The sequence below is a fragment of the Tetrao urogallus genome, assembly GCF_951394365.1.
Source record: "Tetrao urogallus genome assembly, chromosome: 4".
In the NCBI taxonomy this organism is placed as follows: Eukaryota; Metazoa; Chordata; class Aves; order Galliformes; family Phasianidae; genus Tetrao; species Tetrao urogallus.
The window spans coordinates 67,522,284-67,546,966 of NC_136817.1; the positions used below are offsets into that span (position 1 = coordinate 67,522,284).

Consider the following 24,683-nt stretch of genomic DNA (forward strand, 5'->3'; position numbering starts at 1 on the left):
TAGGACTGATGGGAAGAGGGCAGAGCTGTAGTAGTGCTGAAAAGATCAGGAAAATATGCAAAAGTTTAATGAAATAAATTCATGACAAAGTAAAAACTCTGATTTATGGAGAGAAATTCTGCAGCACAGTGAAATATGGTGTGGAAAAATATTTTCTTCTGAATACAGAATATCACAAAAGATTTTCGTTTGGGATCCTAACAGCTTGTGACTTAAACCGACTTTTAAGTTCTACTGAGTTAACTAGTTTTGCTATCACTTCTGATATCTTTTTCTTACAAGAAATGTGTTACTAAAATGGGTCACTTCTGTGAACCTTGAATCTAGCACATAAAGTCTGACCATGATTGTTTCCTTAGGAAATAAACCTCAATAATCCAATTGGATTTATATCAGTCTATTGTATAACATAGTCATGAATGTAAACTAATTTTCAGTTTCTTGGTCTAGAAACCATGGTCACTGCTAATCTCGGTGTCTGTCAGTATGTTTAGGATGGTCAGTAGAAAGGCACTTCAGCAGCCAATAAAGGAGATTACAAGCTATCTCATACAGCACAGATATTAGTTAACATATAAATTAAATAAAAATAAAACCAGCACTAGAAATAACACAAATATTCCAACTGTCATTTGTGCTGCTCTATACTACATGGGTTTTATGGCCATGATGACACAATAAAACAAATGCAGAAATATAGAGGTTCTTCTTCTTTTTTTTTTTTTTAGTGAGTATTTTAGTAATTTCAAAGTTTGTTGGGATTTTAGTGTGTATTTTTTATTCAATATTTTCAATACATTTCTGCTCGCTGTAGATAAAAAATTAATCCACTAGTCTAGATTTAAAATTCTGAAAATGTTTCAAGTTTCTTCTACGCTTTTCCACATGCTCTATGGTGTATTTGTGTAGTAGCTGTGAGAGTCCAGTTGTGCTCTGCTTGGAAAAGGGGAACAGCAGTGGTAGGATCACCTGGGTAATTCAGAAACCTGCTAAGAGAATCTGGGACCAGATAACCCCCCCAACAAAACAAGAGGCCCTAGTCCACCTATACTGGAAATCAAAAGAAGAGTTACTTTGTGACTTCTTGTGTGGATATGCACTGTAAAAATTATTACTTTTGGAAATAATGCATTGCATCTAATCGAGAACTGCAACATCAGAATTTACATACAATAATTTTTGTTAAAGAATGCACTGAAAGTGAACAGATCTGTTTACTGCTTCATAAACAGAGGGTGAAAGAGTCTGTTTTGTAAATATGATCTGCAAATATTTATTTTAAACAGCCTATAGCCTAAACATTCATCTACCCAAGTATTTTTAAATGTCAATTACTATAGCATCAGACAGCAATCTCACAGCTAAAGGATGCTTTAAAGAGTTTGCCATCTTAAATGCTCTACAGCTGTAAAAGCGTATCTATTAAATGTTCACCATTTGATGCAGTTGTTGGACCTGTGTTGAATTAGCAAGCCAAGGGAAGGGCTACAAACTCTCCTGCTGACTGCTAGAATACATCATATAAATTCAGCAGGAAATTTGCCGCAACTTTCAATCTTTAATATATCATTTTAAATTTCTTTTCCAAGCAACCTTGTGGAATGACTCCCATATTTATATTCCCTGCAGACAGCATTAGCATACTGTACTGAACATGATAGAGGTAAAATCCCTAAACATTATAATGGAAGTCTCAAGAATTTAAAGTCATGCAGAATATAAAAGCAAAGGAATGCTCCTTAAATTGCACAAGCTTTTTAAAAGCTAATATTGTTGTTCTGTGTTCTGCTTATTTGTCTGTTGGCTTTATGGAACTGCATTTCAAATATTTCTATGTATGCCCATCGGCTAGAAGTTTCATTTATTAAAACAAAACTCAGACCATTTTTTGCAGGAAACAAATACATCAGAACTCAGAGAAAACTTGGTGATACAGAAACGGAAGAGTTAGCTACAGCAGCTAGAAAACAAAACAAAAAAAATTGCAATCTTAATTAACCTCCTACTCTCTCATATCATCAAACCTCTTCTGTGTTGTAGGGCAGTAACCACCTACTCCCTCTAAATCACTTTGCTGAAGCCTGCACATGCTATGTAACATTTATTTTCTGTTACACAAACATATGCAAATGCTTATCCATATGTATAAGCACATAGACCTCCAGAATAAAACTCAATCCCCTCCATCAAGGTCAGTCTCCTTGGCTTGAACAGTAGCCAGGTAGTGTCCATCCCAAAGAGCCCAGAGTTTCATTAAATAGTGCCTTATGATGAGTGGAAAGGACATACTAAAGTCAGATTTTTAACAACAATAATCTTATACAGGCTAGTTACAGTCACAACAGCTTGATGCTTTTGTCATTCTTCTCCCCAGACCCTAGATTCCTACAGCCTTTCTGTTTTTCCTTGCCCACATTAATACTATGATCAAATTTGCTCATGTTAGGAGCATTTTGTTTATTGTTTGCTTTTCTTTCCATAAATATAGTCTCAAATTGACCATGCAGATACAGCTATGAGTAATTTTCCTCACAACAGAATCAAAATTATCCTCATGGTCCTTTTGATGAGCTCATTTCCTTCTTTCTATATATGAACTAAACAAGCTGGGCCCTGTCTTCTGCACACTCAATATTATGTGGAACATTACATCTAGGTGCTTAAGTATTTTATTTATTTTCACACAAATGTAAAAGTGTTTATGCTGCTTCAGTCTGAGATGCTATCATGGTTCAGGATGCTTTCTTACACCTGCTTGCTCATTCTCTTTCACCCATGGAACAATTTGTGGAATTGCAATAAATACCTGAGGAGCTCTGAGTTTTTGAGGCACTATATTAGAAATGCAGTCCCTCAAAATACCTCAGTTAAAACCCATCCTCTACCTTGCTGTTTTCAGTTCTTTAATGGTGCCCTGAGTTTTTGGACTAGTTGACCATTCAGTTTTCAGTCTCTACTGTCATACAGAGTAAAGACAAAGACTTATTTTGAATGGCAGGCTTCAATGTTATTCAATGACTGTTATGGTTACCTTCACAGATAAATATGAAGATCAGTTAAATCTGGGAACAATACAAAAAACAATTTTACAAGCTTAGGAAAACATTACTTTATAAACTGAAATCCTATGTATATATATATATATATATATATATTTTTTTTTTCCCCCAAGATTCAGATCATTAATGTGAGTGCTATTAACATTTATACATGAAATAAAAAATAATGACACACAAAATGTTGCAAAACACACAAAATAATATCACCAGTCATCTCCGGAATGGTTCTCCTCCTTGAGAAAGATAATAAAATCCAAACGTATGGACTTTCCTGGAAATTTCCCACACACTGTTTAAAGAGACATCTGTTCAAAGCAGAAATGTAGGGTAAATTTCTGGAGGGATAAGAAAAAAATAAATCTGTATCTGCCTCATTCTCCCTATAGATTACACTATCTAGAACAATTTCTTCGGGGCAATATTTGATCTCTTCTGCTTGCATGCCTTTCTGCTAGGTACAGGGGTCCTCACAGAGAAAGCCCTGCATCAACTCTTTGAGTCCTTTCCACTAGGAGCAGATGTGGGCATTCAGCTCAGCTTTGTCATGGACCCACATTTAACTCATCTGTCCCACTTAAATCAAGCACCTGTTATGAAGGGACATCCCCTCCCACCCACGGCAGCCTGATACAGACTGCTCAGTGAACAAATTTCATTTCTACGTCGATATAAGGACAGCATATTGCACTGATCAAAACCACATTAAACACTGCTGCATTAGCAAATAGAAGCAAGGTTTTAATTTGAATTCCAGTTCAAATTTCCATTATTTGACTTCCTCACTATTACTCTCTCTTCCCCTCGCCTTCCCTTCTTCCCCCCAACCCCCTTTTTTTTTTTTAAACTCAAAAGCTAGTGTTCACAGATTTTCACTGAAACAGGTTGCCCAAGGAGGCTGTGGATGCCCCATCCCTGGAGGCATTCAAGGCCAGGCTGGATGTGGCTCTGGGCAGCCTGGTCTGCTGGTTGGCGACCCTGCACACAGCAGGAGGTTGAAACTAGATGATCATTGTGGTCCTTTTTAACCCAGGCCATTCTATGATCATATGATTCATGTTACTTACATTCTCAGCTATTCCAAAATCATTAGGCATCATTACAAGGTGGCAGCAAATTAGGGTTACTTTATTTTCTATATGTGCTAAGCAAGTCAAACTACATCACCCATATGCTACATTCCTATCTGTTGTGAATAAATGCAGTACATATGGTCTTTGGATTTTTATATGTTGAATTCAGCAGATTTTGAAGTACTGAACAATTTGCTCACCAGGCATATTTGCTGCATGTCTTCCCGTAGGCTTACAAACACTAGACCTCTAGATGTGTATTCATACAACCTTTATCTCCAAAAGTAAACTTGTCTCCCAGTCCCATCAAGTTCCTGCAACTTTATCATAATATCATTACTTGTAAATTTATGGTTTTTCTTTCCTTTGTCTAACATTGTGTTTTTCCATATCAATATCTTTCTGTTCTAAATCCGTCTGAGTCAATTCTGCCTCTCTTTTCTCTCTTTTTCTCATTACTCACAATCTTGACCTCGCAAATTGTCAGTCCCGACTTTTCTGCCTTTCACAGCCAACTGTAATTTTTCACTCTCAATGCATAAACCATGCACTAATTCAGTTTCTCACAAACATCCGAAGAGCTTTGACCAGTTCAGGTTTATTCTGGACACACAAATGTCTGAGATTTGCAGGAGAGGTGGAAGGGCTGCAGGAATTGTTAGTAGTGGCTGCCTTAAAATTCCTAATTTATAGGTGTTTTTTCAAGTTCCAGCTCTGAAATTTCATTTTGGCCTGGGAGGAAGAGGAACATCTCTGTTGTTGCTTGTTTTAAGAGCAAAAATATAAGAGATGTGAAAGGGAGCTTGGAGAGAGCACTGAAAAGCATTTAACACGTAAGGTGAAAGTTCATGCTCGAAATATACATTTGTCTAAAGGGGATAATGGTCTTTTTAGAAGCTGTGGGGGCAAAACTGTTCTCAGAAAAGCTTTCCCCATGCTTGTGGCAGAAATATATCCAAAGAAACTGAAGATGGTGCTGAGAATTTCTCCTTCATCTGTAAGTCACGGCAGTAAATACCCAAATTCAATTGTGAATACAGGAAGACACGACACATCTGAAAATATTCAACCACATGCAGGAATGGTCTGTATGGCCCGCACTTCCCTTTCCTAGGGTAGTCAAGCAAGACACATGATACAGAACGCACATGGTCTGCAGTATCTGATTCAATGGATATGAAGACCCCAAAGGCAATGGGATGGCTATTGAGAGCTCCTACAAGTTTCTGCACAGGTGATGCTGAAGCATAGGAAAAACACTGCTTCAGTAGATGTGGCCGTCTCCTACTGCAGTCCCCAAGGGAAGCAGTAGGATTGGCTTGTGTTCTACAGGAATGAGGAGCAACAAGATTAAATGAGAAGAAAGTCATAACTAGTAATAGAGCAGACAGGTTTTACCACACAGGAAAAAAAAAATTCCCTTATGCTTTTAATAAGAGAGATGGGAATTGAGGCAGCACTGGGGGTCATTTTACTTTACACAGAGCGTTTAAAAGCTAAGCATGATTCAGCAGAATACTTCTCTGGAGATTTTAAGCCTCTGATTTGAAAGGATGGAGCAGAATATTTCTGAGTCCACCTGACCTTGCCAGCCCTTGCCAGACCTTGTAGTGAAAGCTGATGGCTGGAAGCCAGTGGAACTGATCTGGTCGGGGAGTTGAAGGGATTCTACATGTTGGGATAGGAGGAGAAACATGGGTGACAACAAACTTCTTCCAGGATTCAGCTTACAGTGAAACAAAACCTGATCTGAAGAAAGAAAAAAAATGAAAAGACAAACAATAGCAACAACTAAAGTACAGATCAGAAAGCCAGGTGTGGGCAAGCTGCTTCGCCCAACAGCCTCCTTAAGGTATTACAGTCTTTTAGGCACAAAATCACTATGTGGGGACAAGCTGAGAACGATGCGTTTTTTCCAACAAGTTTCAGGAAAAAAAGGGTTGCATGGTTGGGCTTCTATCTCCTGATATCTGAAGCCCCAGTTCTCTACCTCAGCAGTGGTGTTTGTCAGATTAATCTCTTTATACTTCCTCTATCTGTTTACATGCAGGAATATTTCACATAGATGTACTGAAGATAAGTAACATAAAGAAAAAAATAGTGGAATTTCAGAAATATCATTGTACGTAAGCTTAGTACTTTAAAAAGAAGTGCCTAGCATATTGGATAGGTGTCAAATAAACTGAAAGTAATAATATAATACATTATTCCACATGAGCTAAAGTTCCATGGAAATACTGTTAAGAGAACAAAAATTGTATTAGTTTGCCATTTATTGTGCAAGCCTGGGCTTGTAAATAACCATCCCAACAAACCAAACCAGCACTCTCTTTGTATATTGCTGGGGAAATAATATTATTGAATAAATAACTTTGCTTCCCTTCAACAAAGAAAACCAAAGCCATAAAGGTGTCCTAGTCAAATTAATTCTGCACAGAATAACTGGTGTGGTCACTGAACAACTGGTACAATGTGGTGTAACAGTTTCAGAAAGGCAAAAAAGGATCCAGTTTAATGCATACATCATATTCAGGACTTCACTGAAATAATTAATGCTTCTGAGATTCCTCAGAGAAATAGCTGTCCAGCTACATGATTTTTTACATGCAGTACAGGTAATTATAAATTCAAATGTTATGTCAAGCCGATAGAGACCTGATATATGAATATAGTAAGTCTTCTTATGGAGTATTTACAGCTATAAATGAGGATAAGTGTCTATTTCCATAGCAGAATGTAAAACATACTTTTTAGAATGTTACTAAAATGAAAATTACAAAAATACATAATTCAGCACAAAGTAATTTGTGCATTTAAGTGACTACTTGGCATCATTGAGCTCCATGGGGAAGGCTGTTACACAACTCAAATGGCAAATATTAGAACTGTATTTGAGTAAGTATCCCTGGAAACAGAGCTATCTCAAAACAGGAGGAAAACCCCTGTTAGTGTAAATTCTTGAAGGTTTTTGTTATTTAAATTACAAAGTCTATTTCTACCCTGGTGTCCTTCTGAGCATGCAAAATCTGAGAGAAAAAAGGAAATTTTGGTGTAGGTAAGTTTTTCTCCTTCTGTCACTGTTAAATGTGGATACTTCCTTCTGTTATATAGTTTCACTAATGTAATTATCCATGCCACATGATGAGCTTGCTACCTAAAAGCAATTCTTTGACGCACTTAGAAATGACACAGAAAGGTCTTTTCTGGGTCCATCAATGTTTCATATTGTCATTAATGACCGAGGTGATAGAACATGGACTACAATTATTAAATTTGGAGGTGACACCAAGCTGAGAAGCACTGAAAGTACTCTGGAGGGCAGAATAAAAATTCAACATGATCCTGACAAATTGCACTTATGTCCTCAAAAGGAAAAAAAAAAAGCAAGATGCTATCCAACAGGGTCATGTGCAAGATGTTCAGTCAGTCAGGAATAACCAGCTATAAAACAGAATGAGTAGTAGCTATGCAGAAAATCTGCAAAAAGAAAGAGTTCCAGGGGCTTTTGTGAATCATGGACTGAACATGAATCATCAGTGTCACCCAGCTGCGGAAAAGGCAAGCACTGTCTTCAGATGTAGAAACCTAACTGCAGCCAGGGAGACACTGTTTAGAATGAGCAAGGTCTTAGTTTGAATACTGCAGTCTTTTTGGCATTTTGTATCAATAAAATAGGCGTTATTTAGAATGGATGCAAGAAAGATCAAAGGCACGTATTAATGTAATCAGTCAATCAGTCAATAAATAATCTACAAAAAACAAAAAAAAATCAAAGAATTGTAATGACAAAAAAAAAAAAAAAAAACAAAAAAAAAAAAAAAACAAGCAAAAAATAAAAATCCGTCAATAGCATAAGCTTAGAATCCCAGAATCATAGAATCATAGAATCACAGAATGGCTGGGGTTGGAAGGGATCTCAAGGATCACCAAGCTCCAACCCTCCCTGCCACATGCAGGGTCACCAACCTTCACATTTAATACTAGACCAGGCTGCCCATCCTGGCCTTGATCACCTCCAGGGACGGGGCATCCACAAACTCTCTGGACGCCTGTTCCAACATCTCACCACTCTCATAGAAGCGAACTTCCCCTGATATCCAACCTAAATCTTCCCTCCCTCAATTTAAAATCACTTCAAACTTAAAACCAAACTTAAAACCATAAGCCTGGACATGCTGTGTTCATTAAACTTTCAGAATTTGAGAAACAAAATGTTAGAATAGATTTCCTTGAGAAATCTTCAATTCAGGAGAAGTTGATGTGTCAGGAACAACAAAACTGATCTGCTTTAGGGCAGAAAGGTAGACTGCACAAATTCTAAAATCCATTGTACTTCTATGAACTAGGAAGGTTTATTTTGCAATGACTTTTCCAGGAATGACCAACTGTAAGCTTCGCATGAAAGAAAGCATGGAGTTTTCTTTCAACTTAGGTTATAAATATGTTTTTGTATTCTTTAAGAAGACTGGGTTAGGTGGGAGCATCCTAGAAAAATGTTTTTTATGATGAGGCTCCAAAATAGTCATGGACTGAGACTCAAACCTCCAAAAGTTCTTAAGAAATCTAAATCCCATGATTGGAGTGAGCATCCATTTCAGCTCCTGATGATCTTTAGAAGAGCAAAAAAAAAAAAAAGACTTTAATTCCTGGTTATCCTCTATATTCTAAAGCAGCATCAGGAAATTATGACTTTTTAAAAACAAAAATAAACATACAATTTAAAAAATATCAAAAGAATGACAAAGTTGGACATCTAAAATAAGCTTCACTATTGTATTAGACTACTAGAGTTTAAAACAGAAATGAAATGGGAAAAAAAATCATAGAAAATTTGAAGTCTCTTATGTGTATTCTATCACTTTGACCAAAAATCTGATAGAAAATTCTAGGGAGGAATTAAATACCACTTAAGAGAAATGGATTATTATTACTGTATCTACACAGTCTATATTTTGATGGAGCTGACTGGATTACAAATTTCATATGATGATGATTGTTTCTTCTAGGTAAAATAACTTTTTATCCTTACAAACCATCAAGAAAAGCTTACCTATAGCCAAACCATACTCAGTTAGCCTTGCCATGATTTTAAAGCGCTATTCTCTAGAATTCTAATACAGATTAAATAAACACAAGGCAAGAAGGCAAATATAATTTTGCTGCCTCCTGTAGTTGCTAGAATCTAATCCATGTACTGTAGTTAAAAACATCTGGGAAACCTGCTCTAGGATGAAAAATAAGAAGTGCAGTATACGCCAGAGAGCAAAGGGAGGAGAATGTTCTACACTTCCTGCAACTGATACATTAGAAATAAACCATGAAAATGGTTATAGGGAAAATTTCACTGTATATATGAAAATAATTATTTATATTTAATATATAGCTACAGTTGTGGCATTTGAAATGCAATATCTGTCGTAACGTTCACCATTTGATTCAGATTTCAATGGCAGCTCCCCGGTAATGTTGCATTTGAAATGTCTGAACAGAACACTTAAGGAAAATCCAGTCAGCAAGAAAAAATAAGATGTGAATGTGAATGTGCTTGTGAGCCATCCAAGTAACGTGCTGAAAGTCTTTGTCCTTGACAAGCAGAAGGAAAAGCCAAACACCTGTTTGCCTCTTATCCATTATCTATCTTTTTAATATCAAACACCACTGCACTTGAACAGATACTTCTGTCTGTAAACACATCGAAAGAGAACAAATGCCCATATACGACTTCGTTTTGTAAATTTCATGCAATCATATTTTTTTTTAGAACGAGCCTGTAATGGGAAAGCTAGCAATTTGTTTGGGGATCATAAATCCAAAGCTTTTTCTACATTCATATTTTATCTTCCCGTTAGTATGAGCAGATTTTCCAAACCAGAGAAAAAATATAACTGATTTTACTTCATGAGGAAGCCGCGTACTTGAAGCAGTACTTGATCATATGAGTAGAATATGGACACAGACTTTGACTGGATTACTTCTGAACAAGGGCTTGCAGTGGGAAAACTGTGTGGTGCAGCAGGGAGATGTGTATGGTACTCCTCTCATAAATATTGTGCTCATACCACCAGAATGAGCTGCTGGATTTAAATGGCTATTAGCTGTAGGAGCACTGCACCAGCAAGTTAACTGGATCCTGCTCCTCCGTTTTGCTCTCTCCTTTAATCAGAAATCATGGGCAACAATCTCCCTAACATTTCTAAACTGGATCCTTCACTGATATGTGCAGGTCAATGGGGGAAAATGTGCTGTCGAATAGTTTGGGCAGGGGGAAGAACTTCAGCTGCATGCTTTGCTTTTACTAAGAGGTGCACAAGGTCTCTACAATACTGGAATGGAATTTTTGATGAAGTGCCTGGTGGCAAATTTGAAATACTAGCCTGGGGGCCCCGATGAGACATAATTCATTCCAATAGCTAGAACAAATCCAGCTTCTACATCCATTCCTCTAAAGTCATTATTGACCCAAGGGAAAATGCTAGCCTTAAGCAAGTTTTAATAAAGACTCTGGTGGAGTAGTTTCTGTAGCACTAAATGCGATAATGAGAAACAAGCCACTTAGCTGCAATAGACCCAGGACCTGTATATAACCCAAAAGCCAGTTTTCTAAGGTTCTTGGGATTCTTTCCAGAGATGAAACAGACATCCAAAAGAGATTTAATTACCTTGCTGGCTAATTTGTTACATAAAAATCAGTCAGGCTTAAATGGACCAATATTCTGCTTGTCTTATATGAGCATAATTTATTTTAATACTGTTTCTGTGAAGTAAAAATGTCCACAGAGTAATAAAGTCTGGGTTGAAAACTGAGGATTTTACTAAACCAATAAAAGTGTGAACATCTAAATCTGGTCTTAAACACTTCTATGCCTTGGAACTTTTTGCAGTTCATTTTAAGCAATAAGTTTCTATCTGTTTCTGATCATAAGAGCTAATACCAAATAGCATCACTGATGCTACAAACTGTGGTATTTGGAAAGTTTCTTACACGATTACTGGAAATGCTTTATGGAAGAAGTAAGTAAACAAAAGCAACAGCAACAACAGAACTGCAATGCAGCATGCATTCTTTTTAAGTTAGACCTGCATTTCATTAAAACAATAATTAAAATATTAACCGTTCCTCCCTCTGCCCCTTTTTAACCATCAACTGCAAAATAAAACCTTGGTAGACAGTGAAAGTGATTAGAAAATTAAACTCCGGTTTTCATACAGAGAGTTAGAGAAAAGATCCTTTGTGTGACTGTTATGATCATTAGTCTCTATCCCAGGCAGAGCAATCACAACCTTTTGTGCCTGCTGATGTCTGGCATTCACTCACAGAGAGATGCCTTGTTTTACGGCTTCAAATTCTACACTCAAGTATGTTGTGAAAGTCAGCAGAGGAAAATGGAGAAACAGCCTCCTCTCTGCGGATGTTTTAATAATAAAATTGATGGGACAGAATTGAAGTACAAAGGGGAAAATGAGAAAATCCTCATCTCCAACTGTAAACTCATGGTCCTGCTCCAAGACAGTCCTCATCATCACTGCATTCATAAACAAATATCATTTAAGCTTTTAAAAAGTTTACTCTAGTATTTAGTGTGTATAGGGAAAGTAAATACTTTGACAGGAAGGCTGGGGTAGGGTGGGCTCTCTGGTTTAGTCAAGTCATCAGACTCCAAGCTAGCATGTTGTATTTTCTGCCATTTGTTTCACATGAGAAGTAAAAATAGAATAGGTACTCAGCCTTTTTATGAAAACTCCTAAAATATTTTTAAAAGTTATGGAGGAATCAGTGTGTGCTTTATGATCCAGGAGAATTGGTGCTTATGGGCCTCTTTCCACCCCCACCCCACTTTTTTTTTCTTTTTTTTTTTCTTTTTTTTTTCCTTTTTGGTACTATTTGAGTTCAGATGCTGTGCAGTGATTTCAATAAAAGTAAAATTGAAACTCTTGGCCGTTTATATAGATGAGACGCAGTGGCAGGGGGGGCACAGAGAATATTTCTAGTTTGAATGGAGATTAAATGTCAAGAAGACTGGAGTTGCCATCTACTGGAGTGTGCAAAGAATGACAACTGACATGTAAAAATTCGGCACTGAAGGCATTAGTCAATGTAACAGTTTAGATATATTGTGTAATGCTCCTAAATAAAAAATAATAAAGGAGACCTCCAAAGACAAAGAATTATTCTCCAGTTTTAGCTGCTGAACAAGTCAGGAGATGCATGAGGAAGCCGTGCTGAAACAATCTCATTTGCCTAAGTCTTTTATCCACGTTCAGCAAAAGATTATACTTATCGCTTCTCATCAGAGCACAGATAATTCCACTTTCCAGCTTCAAAAGCACAAAACAATGTTAGAATGTGAAACACAGAGAATGGTAAATTCTTCAAATAAGAGTATCTAATCAGAGCCGCAATTTGAAATCACCACTTCTTTATACAAGAAAATATCACAGAATATCCTCAGTTGATGAAACAATGACAGACATAACGCCAATCTTCTTAGAGTTGCTTATCATCGGAGACAGATACTCAATATTCACTGTGCAGTTGCAATAATATGCAGTAAGTTCACATGCAAGAAAAATAGTTTTTACTCTTCTGCTTGTAGATGATGTAAAGAAGTTTTCTACATATAACTCATGTAAAAAAAAATACCCCTGTTATTTATATACGGAAATTCATAAAACAAATGTTTACAGCAGGACAGGTAGACAAAATAGATGTCTCTGTAACAGGTCAGAGAAGACAAGAAAGCAAACAAGTCCTTGAAGTGTTATGAATGAAATTGCACAAAATTAGCAGGAGACATGATGTAAATGACAATAACAGTCTGGAAATTCAGCACTTTTGTAGACACAAGCACAACGTGTCACACCTCACAAGACCAAAACCTACTCAACACCAATTCACATGCACTGGGATGTTTTAAAAGCAGTTCTGTATTTTCTCAACTATAGTGAAGATGTTTATTAGTCTCTCATTAAACATTTTATACAAAGTGACAGGACAGAAGTCTCTGACATGTGAACTATGTTATTATGATTAATGGAGTTCATACATAAAGGGTTATTTCTCTCGAAAACGTCAGATTGAATAATTACTGGAATTAATCCCAAAGGGCTTCAGAAAATTTTCTGCCCAGTTTCAAGTCACATTTTTATCACATTTTTCTTTTGACTAGAGGGCAATCTTTAATTGCAGCTTTAAGTAAAACAAGTACTGTAAGCAATTCATCAAACATTATGAAAACTGATGTATTTTTCTAACAGTCCTTGAAAGCAGCTAATTCACTTTTTATCATCGTCTCTAGGCAATATAGCAAAATCCAATCCATAAGCTGGTTCTGTTCTGCCTCTGAAACAAAAAAGCATCCTGTCCATATATTTTATGCATCAGGTTAGCTCTAGAATATCCTGGAATTGATATATTAGAATATTACTGGCAATATTATTAAGATAAGTAGGGAACAGATGATAGCATTATTTGGTCTCTTGGATTTCTGAAATCTAATCAGTATTTAATGGACACAACGGTGCCAGAAAATCCAGAAAGTCAAAGAACATATCTCAAAAGACTCAGCTGAATGTGCTTCAGGGAAGTTTCCCAAGGTCAGCATTACTTTGTGATGCTGCAGAAACATCCAGCAGGATCCATGATCCACCAGACTGAGGACCATGGAAAAGAAGCATCCATCAAAGGCATGATGCTGTTTTATTTGTGTTTTTTTTTTGTTTGCTTGTTTTTGTCTGTATGTATTTCATTAAATGCGATGGAGTGATAACTGCTTTCGTAGCTGCTATCAATACTATATAATTGGACAGAAGGTAAAGAAGTAAATACCACCCAATCTCATCTGCTACCTCTGGCCTTACAGAAGCTTTATCCCATTCCATCATCAAAGACTTCTGAAGCTCACTGCCTTCATGGTCCTCATGGCCAAGAAAACAGCTTGAAGGGGATTCTGCTGACCTCATGTCAGTGTGTGGTCCAAGCTCAGCTAACAAAACAGGCTGAAGAAAGACATGACCAAACCTCAGTTTTACAGGCTGCTTCTCTGGTACAACTGTAATTCACTTGTTCTTATCTAGCTATTATTGCCTTGAACAACCATGCTGTGTTGATTATTGTCACATTCATTAGCACATAGCAAAAACAGACTCCTGCTATGCTAGGTGTTATACAGGAAGAGACAAACCTTTGAGATCGAGAGTTGGAAACAGAAAAAAACAACACATTAGATGTAGGAAGAGTAAGGTCATAGAATAAGAAAAAAAAATGCAATGCAAATAGAAGTAGCAGAGTGAGGATCAGGACACATAGTATAGCTTTCAGGATGGTATTTTTTTGAAAGCTCCCTACCTTCAAGTGCCTCTTACTGCTCAGCAACTGAATTCTAACATATTCTGAACACTACCACAGCTCCCTTAACCACTTATAGTCCTCTACTTGCTCTTTCCCTAAATGGCCCCACTTGAGCAGTGTGTGCGATGATGACAGAATATGTTCCAGGTGGATGAAGGACAATACTGGGACAAAAAACCTACATGGTTGGAGGGAGAAAGGGATTCACTGGGTACAACACGCTGTGGGAAGTGAACCCTCAGCCTGCATTTATAGACTATGCTGAAGAAGGACCTAACTCAAGGATCTCACATCATTCATTTGTCACATCTTTAGGATTGCTCTTTGCCATATTACTGATATAATCAAGAGAGACAGTTACTCTTCCACAGACGTGTGCAACATGCAGCATCCAATTAAACACCTTTTGAAAAACAAAAATCTCTAAATAATGGGGAAAGATCTACAACATATCTTGAGCCACGGGCATTTCACAGATACTGACCTTTGATTTTGATTTAGAAGCTCTAACTAATAAAGCTTGGCACTACACCAAATCTGAAGAAAAAATCAAGCACTCTCTTGTCAAATTATAATTAATTTGCACTACAAAAAAAAGAGCAGAAGTAAGCCAAGTGTTCTTTAAAAATGGTCTCAGAAAAAGCACAGAAAAATATCCTATATCTTGAAAAACAGGCTGATCATTTCCTGTCTTTTTGAGCTGATTGTGTTTTTTCACTTGTTTAAAACATACATTGAGTATTAAGGAACAATAAGTTCTTCATGTAACATGAATATTGAAGAATTAATATAACAGCAGTACAAGAAATCCACCATTTCAACTCTAAAAACATATGTAAAGTGTAGGTAATGTACGTCTTTGTTATTGTGTATCTGTTCCTTATATGGTTTACATACTCCTTTTATAGCTTTTCAGATAAATTCAAGATCATTAGGTGTGCTCATTAAGTGTATCTTTCTATACATTTAGTGAGAGTAAAGGATCAGCACAAAGCTCTGATTACACTGTAATCAGTCTTAAGTATAGACAGACAGACACACTGAAATGAAACTGATCCAGAGGCAGGAAGGCTCCATTAAAAGCCAGCCACTGGTTCTCAACAAATTGAATTGGCTGTTGAGCAAAGCTAGGTGTGTAAGATTACATGTACGCCACACATTTCGCACCTCCACCTTACGAATATGCTTGGTGTTGCCTCATTATGTTTAAGTTGTTTATAAAACAGGTCAGGTTATCCTCTATTTTAAGAAGGCGTGACATTTTTTGTTATGTCTTTAAATATGTCCTTCTGAGACTCATGACCCATGATTATTACTCTTAGACATTACATCAGTTGCAAATAATACGTAATTAAGCAATAAATATTTCAGGTAGTCAACCAACCGTCTTGTTTAAGTTTGCAAAAATTACAATGACTCCTATGTGAAATGTGAATTTTCAACCTGTTCAATGCTTTGCGAATTCTGCGTAATGATTGAGATTCCCTCCAATATCCCAATAAAATGTAATACAAAACCAACCGCAATTTCAACATGCTTTAGCCTGAGTTTTCCCTTCATATTATGGTTCTCATCAGAGCAGAAGGAGGGAAACATAAAAATACTGCCTTCTTTAGCTGCCAAGATATACCAACAAGCACATTGAGACTAACTGATAATAATACAGTCTGCCAAGGAGCCGACTGCCTGCTTGCTATAGGCACTCTGCTATAATCCTTGTGTATCTAGTGATAGGACTAGAGGGAATGGTTTCAAGCTGCGCCAAGGGAGATTCAGGCTGGATTTTAGGAAATACTGCTTTTCTGACAGAGTGGTCAGGCACTGGAATGGGCTGCCCAGTGAATCTGTGATTCTGTGAATCCAACATTTCTATGATTCCATATTTAGCTCATATTGTTCTGGTCTTAACGAATTTCAGGAGTCAGACCTAAGAACTTCCATGAAGCAGGATCCAAAAGTACAGTTACCCAGTTTCCTCACAATGACTCCTTTGGAGTCTCTTAGAATGATATCCTCTGTGATGGAAGAAAACTGCCTTGGGGGTGTGGTATTAGAACTAGGTGATCATTGAGGTTCCTTCCAACTCAAGCCATTCTATGATTCTGTGATAGGATTCTATGATTCTAAAAGTCTTTATTTGATTCCTAAATACTATTTTAACAGTAGCTTCAGCACCAATCTACATTTGTTGTAGTAAGGTACCTACAGAGGCCAGCATAAGATTACTTATTTTTATGATTGTACATTAAAATACATTTGGAAAGAAGCAAAAGAAATGGATGAGGAACAAAAATTTGTCTACTACTGAAAAGAACAGATTTTCTGCTCTGGGAAATGTTTCCAAGAGCAGTTCACTCATTTGTAAAAAGACTTTCCAGGAGATTGCCAGGAACAGCTTTTAACTTGTTCATCCTAACTTTTAATAATTCATTTCAGAAATTCCTCTTGATTCTATTTCCGGCATCTTAAAAGTTTGAAAAGTGTTTACTGCCACCAAAGGTATGTCCTCGATAAAAATGGTGACCTGTTTTGCATCAGGATGCAATCTCCATGTAATACATATGACTTCAGGCTTGTTGATATGGCTATATCTATGTTCCCAACTCAGACTTGTCATTTTCCTGAGTGACACAAGTCATTCCAGGGGAGCGGAATGTAGCATCAATCTAAGTCATGGGCACAAGATGGTTTCAAGCCATAACTAACTTGGCTACTCTGGACATTTTTCATACTCCTACACAACTCAGCTTTCTGCCACTTTGTGTGTTTTCATAGCTGAAACATTATTCAACCTCTCTCAGGGTGGCTGAATCTAACGATAAAATAACCAACCAAAACAAGGTGGTTTCCACAGTCATCTTGGGTTAGCTACATCCAAGTAAGAAAATAGAATTATTTCAGCGAAAATCAGTCTTGAAAAACAAATATGAAAGCAGGTAGCATCATAGCTTATTAAAAACAAACAAACAAACAAAAAAGCTTACAGATGAACTAAGAAAAGTGGAAGAGGACAAAGCAGATACATTCATGTGTATGGATAAGCTGTGAACTTCTTTGTCCTTAAGCTAACTGGAAATCAATTGCATTTCATTCACTGGCACATCCAGAAATGCCTGGGAAGCTCCTGAAACAAACCTTTCTGGGGTGTCTAGCTTAACGTTTCTGATGGTGGAATTAACTGATTTCCAATTAACTATGACTAACTAAAACCATCAGAAATGCTAATCATTGTTCTCTACAAACTCTTCCTCCTAAACTTCCCAGAACATTTTTGGAAGTATGAATTAGCAAGAGTTAATTGAAAACAAAGGTAAAATAATTCACTTTACATGTGAAACGAGTTTCAACTAGGTGGTAACCTGACTGTAGCACGAGTCTTTGCTTGATGAGGATGCTAAAATGATCTTCAAGAATATGATGACTAATGAAAAAGGATAGTACTTTTTTTTTTTGTAACAATTCGTTTTTTCCATTATACCTAGACATTCACAACCAATAACACTGCCCAATGCTTTGACATCACATTCAGAAATTCATAGGCAATTTTCACTGATACCTAAGAGAATCTGTAACTCTATGGCTTATTCAAGTATTCTACAAATAATGAAAAGGTGAGAGAGGCTCTTCATCCTACCACTGATGTATTTTCCTGAGAATGGGCATTTCTGCACTTCATTGGCAATTCTACAGATATGTCTCTTCCATGAGTGACTTTATAAAGCCATACATGAATATCTGCTATTGAATATGGCTGATGATGATAACAGAGTGCTGTACTGAGAGATAAAAAGTGTTTATTGCATTGTCAAAAACAACAAGACGATTTGCATAAGAATATCTACTGTTTAAATGTGGTATCAAATCCAACGTGTCTGCTCTGCACTGCAAGAAATGAATGGCAGTTATGACTCTTTCTTTGGTATCGTGAATGTCTGAGACTATTTTGGTCAAGAATTTGTCTAATACACTTTATTTTTACAATTCCTCAAAAAGACAAGTTATATAGGTGATGGACTTCTTATTACCTGAAACACTGAATTCTGCATAGAAGGGAGAGCTGACCAAATGCCAGGGATGGCCAGGATATGAACATAAGAGAAATAACAGCTTTAATTTGCTTTACTTGGAGTCACATCTCTTCCTTCTCTTTTCTGTTTTTAAATGTTTCCTTTATATGAAATACTATGGTTCAGTGCACCTGAAAATTAAAGACTACTTTGTAAGATCAAGCTTTGAGTCTGTCCATTCATGAAAGGAAATTAAAATCAGCGCTAAAAGCTCCACTTTTTATTATACTGATAGAAACCACTCAGAAAATACCAGAAGGAAGAGGAATACTCATTACTACATATGTACAATAAAGAAGACAATTTATGGGTGGCAGTGGTGGTTAATACACTACAATGCGAACATATATAATTAGACATTAGGGTCAATATTCTGATTTTACTCACCCTGTTCCAGCCCTCTTAAACTTGGGATGACTCCAATAAATGGCTTCCCAGTAAAAATTTCTAAAACTTTAACTCGAGTTGCTCTTTTGTAACCTACTTTACATTGATTTAATCAATCTCTCTTAAGTACTTAGATACTTAGTTTGTGCTTCTTAAGATTGGTTTATAATAGCACATTTAATAAAGTTAATTTAAATCCACTAATTTATAGAGATTTGCCAGAGGCTTTGAAACTTCAGAAAATGTGTAAACTTGACAGTTTGGCTGTGATAACAGCTCAAACAGTGGAAATTAAGCCCTTTGTGTTACAATCAAGTTCAAAATGGATTCCCAGTTCCATAACAAGAAGAAGCACATTTCAAAAAGTTTAAAAAATATATAAGAAAACCAAATTTACAAAGGTACTTCAGGGCTAAGCTGAACATTCACCCATGTTTGTCTGTTCAGATTCCCATGCCCATGCACTTGGTCATCACTCTGCCTCAGCATCACAGCTCCCAACATACGCTGAGGTCTCTAGTTCAAAAACTATCTGGATTGTTTTCTACAGACACATTTTTGGACAAATAACAGCAAAGTCTTTCATGCAATATAGCTCTGACTGAGCTGTGAAGTTCTGCTTAGGGCCATTAATTCTGGGTTCCTAATTCTAGTTGTCAGCCTTCCAGCTAATTCTAGATAGGTTTTCTACTGTCTGTTCTAATTTCTACCACTGGTAACCAAATGATAATAGATTATATGCCAGCATGGCGATAGGCAGATTGGTTAGGACACAAAATGTATCCCAGGCGATTGCAAGAACCATCACAGAAAAAGAATTCAGCTCTTCACAGTGATGTATCATGGAGTTTCATCTCTTAAAGTGAAATGCTTCATTTTATACGTAGTATTTAGATGGTAACTAAGAGATCAGTATCGTCATCTGATTTGCAGAAAATGTCGGCTTTCCTTGAATACAGAATGGAAATTTTTAGGGCTAGTTTGGGAGTTCTATGCCCAAACTGTTAAATGGGAGAGGGAAGTAAGATCCACCTCAACAAGACTTATAGGGTTGCAGTTTTTAAGGGATACAACCTCTATGCTGTGAACCTTTGTTCAGTATTTATAAACTTAAAAAAAAGTCTTTTCTTTTTTCTCTTACTAATTGCATCAAAATATTTGGAAATGTAAGCTAGAATGCATTATTCTTGCACAGAGGTGTTTTTAATCACTTCTCCTGCTTCTATGTTCTTTCTTCCCGTTCTGTCATTGCTTTCCCTCCTGCTTCTGTGTGAGAAACAGAATTAAGGTGTACTTCAAACCAGTGGACACTTGCATAAACAGCCTGCTTTGAACAAGACAGCACGATCTTGGGAGAGGGAGAACACATTTGGCTCTCTTGCCCTACTACAACATACAAGAGGTTCATACAATATTAAAGCATCACATTTTTCTTTGAGACCCCTGAAATGTGAAAAGCAGAAGGATGTGAATGAATAAACCAGATTGGGAGCATTAAAGTGCATCGATTCCAGGGTTCTGAGACTGCAGACTGACTGGTTAACATTTGTCATTTATTTAAGAGTGGTTTGAGCAAATACATTTGTAATGAAACTCTTTCAGTGATTTTTTATGAACGAGAGACTAAGTTTACCAAGACTTCTGTAAAACAACTTCTACTGCATCAAATTACTGCATTCCTTGATCTATACCAACACACACACAGACAGCAGCCAGCCACGCTCACACACATGCAAAGCTCCAGCATTCCATACCTCTGCAACAAATACTTCAAAAAAAGAAGACTTAAATATTAACATGGCTATGAAAAAGAAAGGAAATGTAACACTTTTGCCCTGCCTCCAGTACTTTGCAACCAGTCTTGACTTCAGGAGAAAATCAGCACTATCTTCTGCATTATTTGTATTTCCGAGCGAAACTTCTTCACAGAGGATTCATGCAGGATCGTGAGCTGTCAGCTCTGATCGCATTCATCAACACACAGCCTTTAGATTCTATTTCATAACAGGAAAAGAAGATGGCCAGCGTTTTCCTGACAGAAGTAAGTATTGTATGTTTTTCAGTTGGTAAAAATTGGAGTAGAGCTCATTGCCGACGCATCTCCCATTGATAATGAGGGCTGCAAATTACCAGGCAAAAATTATTTTGGTGCACGGAACAAAAAGCAGCACAATCTGCAGAACTTAGAAGTGATTGGGTTTTCTACCCCTTCTTTGCATGCTGCTGACATGGTCAGAGTAACCTATATGCTGATCTGATTCCGAACGCATGGTATTCTTTATGCTGCAAGAATAATAGATAGTTTTGTGTGCCATAGCATACACTGCAGAAAAAAAAAAAAAAAAAAAAAAGCAAGCCTTTAGGAAAGGCATGTGCTGAACACACAGAGAATATGCAGGATGGAAAAAGACCAAATGTAATTAAAGCTTATAGGAAAGCAGACGTTCCTATTTGCAGAGCTCTGGCTGCATTTCTATGAGAAAGAATGCACAGAATTTCAAATCATCCTCTATTTAGACAATGTCAGAATAAAAACACATTCCACCCTCCCAATCCCCCCCACCCCCTCCCTTCAACCCCAAAGTCTCCGAAAAGCAAATATCCTCAGATTTACAGAGAAAAAGCAATCCGATGACACTGCTTTACATATTCCTTCCAAAACCAAGAAATCAAGTATCTCCCTGTCCCCGGCTAATGGCTTATACATTCAGATTTTAAACAAAAGCAAATAATAGTAATAAAGAATCCTAATTCTCAAGCTTCCTACTTAGCACTGCCTCGCTGTTGATGATTTGTGCGGCTGTGTGTGCGTGCGTGTTTGAGAAATGGAGAGATAGGCTTAAAGTATTTTCCATTTCATCAAAGAGCATATATTACTTTCCCGGTTCGCTCCAGCGTTTGGTTTTATGCCCACCCCTTTTCCATCTGCCCATGTCTGAGATGCACAGTGCAGGCGTACAATCATGAGCAGCTTACGACACTCAGTGAACACTAGGTGCCTCTGCATGCTCTACCAACATACTGCTCGGCTGAAGGGAAAGGATTCTTGCTGTCTCTCTGCTCTAAGCATCACCTAACAAGCAAAGCGAACAAAGAATGGGAAATAAAGCTACCCTTAGCCGGTCAGTGAATGCATGGTAATCTCTCTATGGAGTAAAGGTTGTGCCGGTCAATGGTCGTTGCAAATGATGGACATTAAACAGACTGCCAAATCCTGTGGAGTCGTTAGTAAAGAGTTTGGAGTTTTTTTCACGCCACAGTGTTAACTGCAGAGAAAAGGACAGAGAGAGAAGGAGAAGATCAAGCTCATGCACATAGTTCTGAAACTTGCAGGTCCTAGGAGTCAGCTAAAAGCTAGCTGGACAAGCCTTGAGCTCTTTGAGCAGAAGCGAAGTGAGACATTGTGAGCTTGCCAGCCTTGCACAGCTCTGAAAGGGACCGAATTTGTAGCACAGAGGGGTCTTTTTTAGCTCTGCATATAATTAGTCCAAACACAAAGGAAGCAACTGAATGGAGGTTGTCACTCTCTGGAAAAGGGTGGGTAAGACACTTTTTAATTAAATTCTTTCATGAAGAAAGATTTTTTTTTCTTTGCTGCAGCCTTTAACATGAACAAAATCACTATCATTTTACCTTTGAATGTCTGTGAACTTTAATGCTGCGCAGCTCCTGCATGCTGTAAAGTGAAATATTTGGCTGTGTTTGTTCCGTTTGCTGTTTTGCTTTGGTCTGGGCATTTTTTTTTTTGTTGTTGTTGTTTATTTTCTTTCTTGTTGCTATTTTTCCTCTTAAATAAAATATGATGTAGAATTTGAAAAGATTCAATGGACATTCTCGAGCATATTTGGAAATATTCTTGCTAATGGATTTCCTTCTTATCGGTCTCTGTTTAAACTGGCTGCTGAGGAAGCCCCCGGGGTTGATATTGTGTACACTGGGTATCTTTTCTAAAATGCTTCCAGCCGTGAATAGTGGGTGTCCACAGCTATGTCGGTGTGAGGGCAGGCTTTTGTACTGTGAATCACTGAATCTCACAGAGATGCCTCGCAACCTGTCGGGCATGATGGGCTTGTCTCTGCGGTACAACAGCCTTTCAGAGCTGCATGACGGACAGTTCACAGGGTTAATGCAGCTCACGTGGCTCTATCTGGATCACAATCACATTTGCTCAGTGGAGGGGAATGCCTTTCAAAAATTGCGGCGAGTTAAGGAGCTCACCCTGAGTTCCAACAAAATCACCCAACTGCCCAACAACACATTCCGACCCATGCCAAACTTGCGCAGTGTGGATTTATCGTACAACAACCTGCAGTCGCTGGAGCCCGACCTATTTCACGGGCTGAGAAAACTCACGACTTTGCACATGCGGTCAAACGCCATCAAGTTTGTGCCGGTGAGAATTTTTCAGGACTGTCGCAGCCTGAAGTTTCTAGACATAGGATACAATCAGTTAAAGAGCCTGGCTCGAAACTCTTTTGCGGGCTTGTTTAAGCTCACCGAGCTGCACCTCGAGCACAATGACTTGGTGAAGGTGAATTTAGCCCACTTCCCCAGGCTCATCTCCCTGCACTCACTCTGCTTGCGACGGAATAAAGTCACCATCGTCGTCAACACTTTGGACTGGATATGGCAACTGGAAAAACTGGATCTCTCTGGCAACGAAATCGAATACATTGAACCTCATGTCTTCGAAAGCGTGCCTCACCTCAAGTCCCTGCAGCTGGACTCCAACCGGTTGACCTACATCGACTCGCGCATCCTGGACTCCTGGAAGTCTCTCACGAGCATCAGCCTGTCTGCCAACACCTGGGACTGCGGCCGCAACGTCTGTGCCCTGGCCTCATGGCTGAGCAACTTCAAGGGCCGCTACGACAGCAACCTGCTCTGTGCTACACCCGAGTACGCGCAGGGCGAGGACGTTTTGGATGCAGTCTATGCTTTCCACCTGTGCGAGGACACGGTCGACCCCACCAGTGTCAACACCCTGTCCCCTGTGACCAACAACAGCGACCAAATGTTTGGCTACGGCTCGGCGGCCGCCACGGCCTATGTGCCAGAGGCCGACGAGGAGCCGACGACGTACGCCATCACCGTGACACTGCCCAGCGAAGGCGCAGAAAACGCCGTGCAGATTCACAAGGTGGTGACGGGGACCATGGCACTGATTTTTAGCTTCCTCATCGTGGTTTTAGTGTTGTACGTCTCTTGGAAATGCTTTCCAGCCAGCATAAGGCAGCTAAGACAGTGCTTTGTAACACAGCGCAGGAAGCAGAAGCAGAAACAGACCATGCATCAAATGGCTGCCATGTCAGCCCAGGAGTATTATGTTGATTACAAACCCAACCACATCGAGGGAGCCCTGGTGATCATTAATGAGTACGGATCTTGCTCCTGTCACCAGCAGCCAGCGAGGGAGTGCGAGGTGTGATTTGCCTTGGGGATTTACACAGTGTGCAACCAAAAAGCAGCGCGCAGACAGGGAGCAGAGTGGGGGGTTTGTGGGGCTTTGCTGAGGATTTCGCGGGCACTCCTCTGCTGAAATCACAGGAGGAGCAGCCGGCAGAACTTGATATTTTAGCTTTATCATGTCTTAAAATCTTCAGGACAGCCAATCTTAAGATTTCCTATGCTAATACTCCCTTTGAAGATCTGTCAATATTCAGGAAACTGAGAGTGTAAAAAAGGTACTGATTATTGATCTTTTGTAAACTAAGGAAAATGTTTAAAATAAAAAAAAATAGCATTTACAGTT

The 24,683-nt window shown here is 38.2% G+C and overlaps 2 protein-coding genes across 4 annotated transcripts in view; one reads left to right on the top strand and one right to left on the bottom strand.

The window, feature by feature from the left end:
- The window catches only part of CTNNA2 (catenin alpha 2), a gene marked incomplete at both ends in the record, with an annotated part of 398,157 nt that overhangs the window by 125,447 nt on the left and 248,027 nt on the right, over positions 1-24,683 (bottom strand). The gene's annotated exons all lie outside the window — the stretch shown is intronic.
- LRRTM1 (leucine rich repeat transmembrane neuronal 1) lies at positions 22,794-24,359 on the top strand (the record flags this gene model as incomplete). Its single annotated transcript, XM_079534793.1, has 1 exon — positions 22,794-24,359. The coding sequence occupies one exon, from the start codon at positions 22,794-22,796 to the stop codon at positions 24,357-24,359; it is 1,566 nt and encodes a 521-aa protein (XP_079390919.1).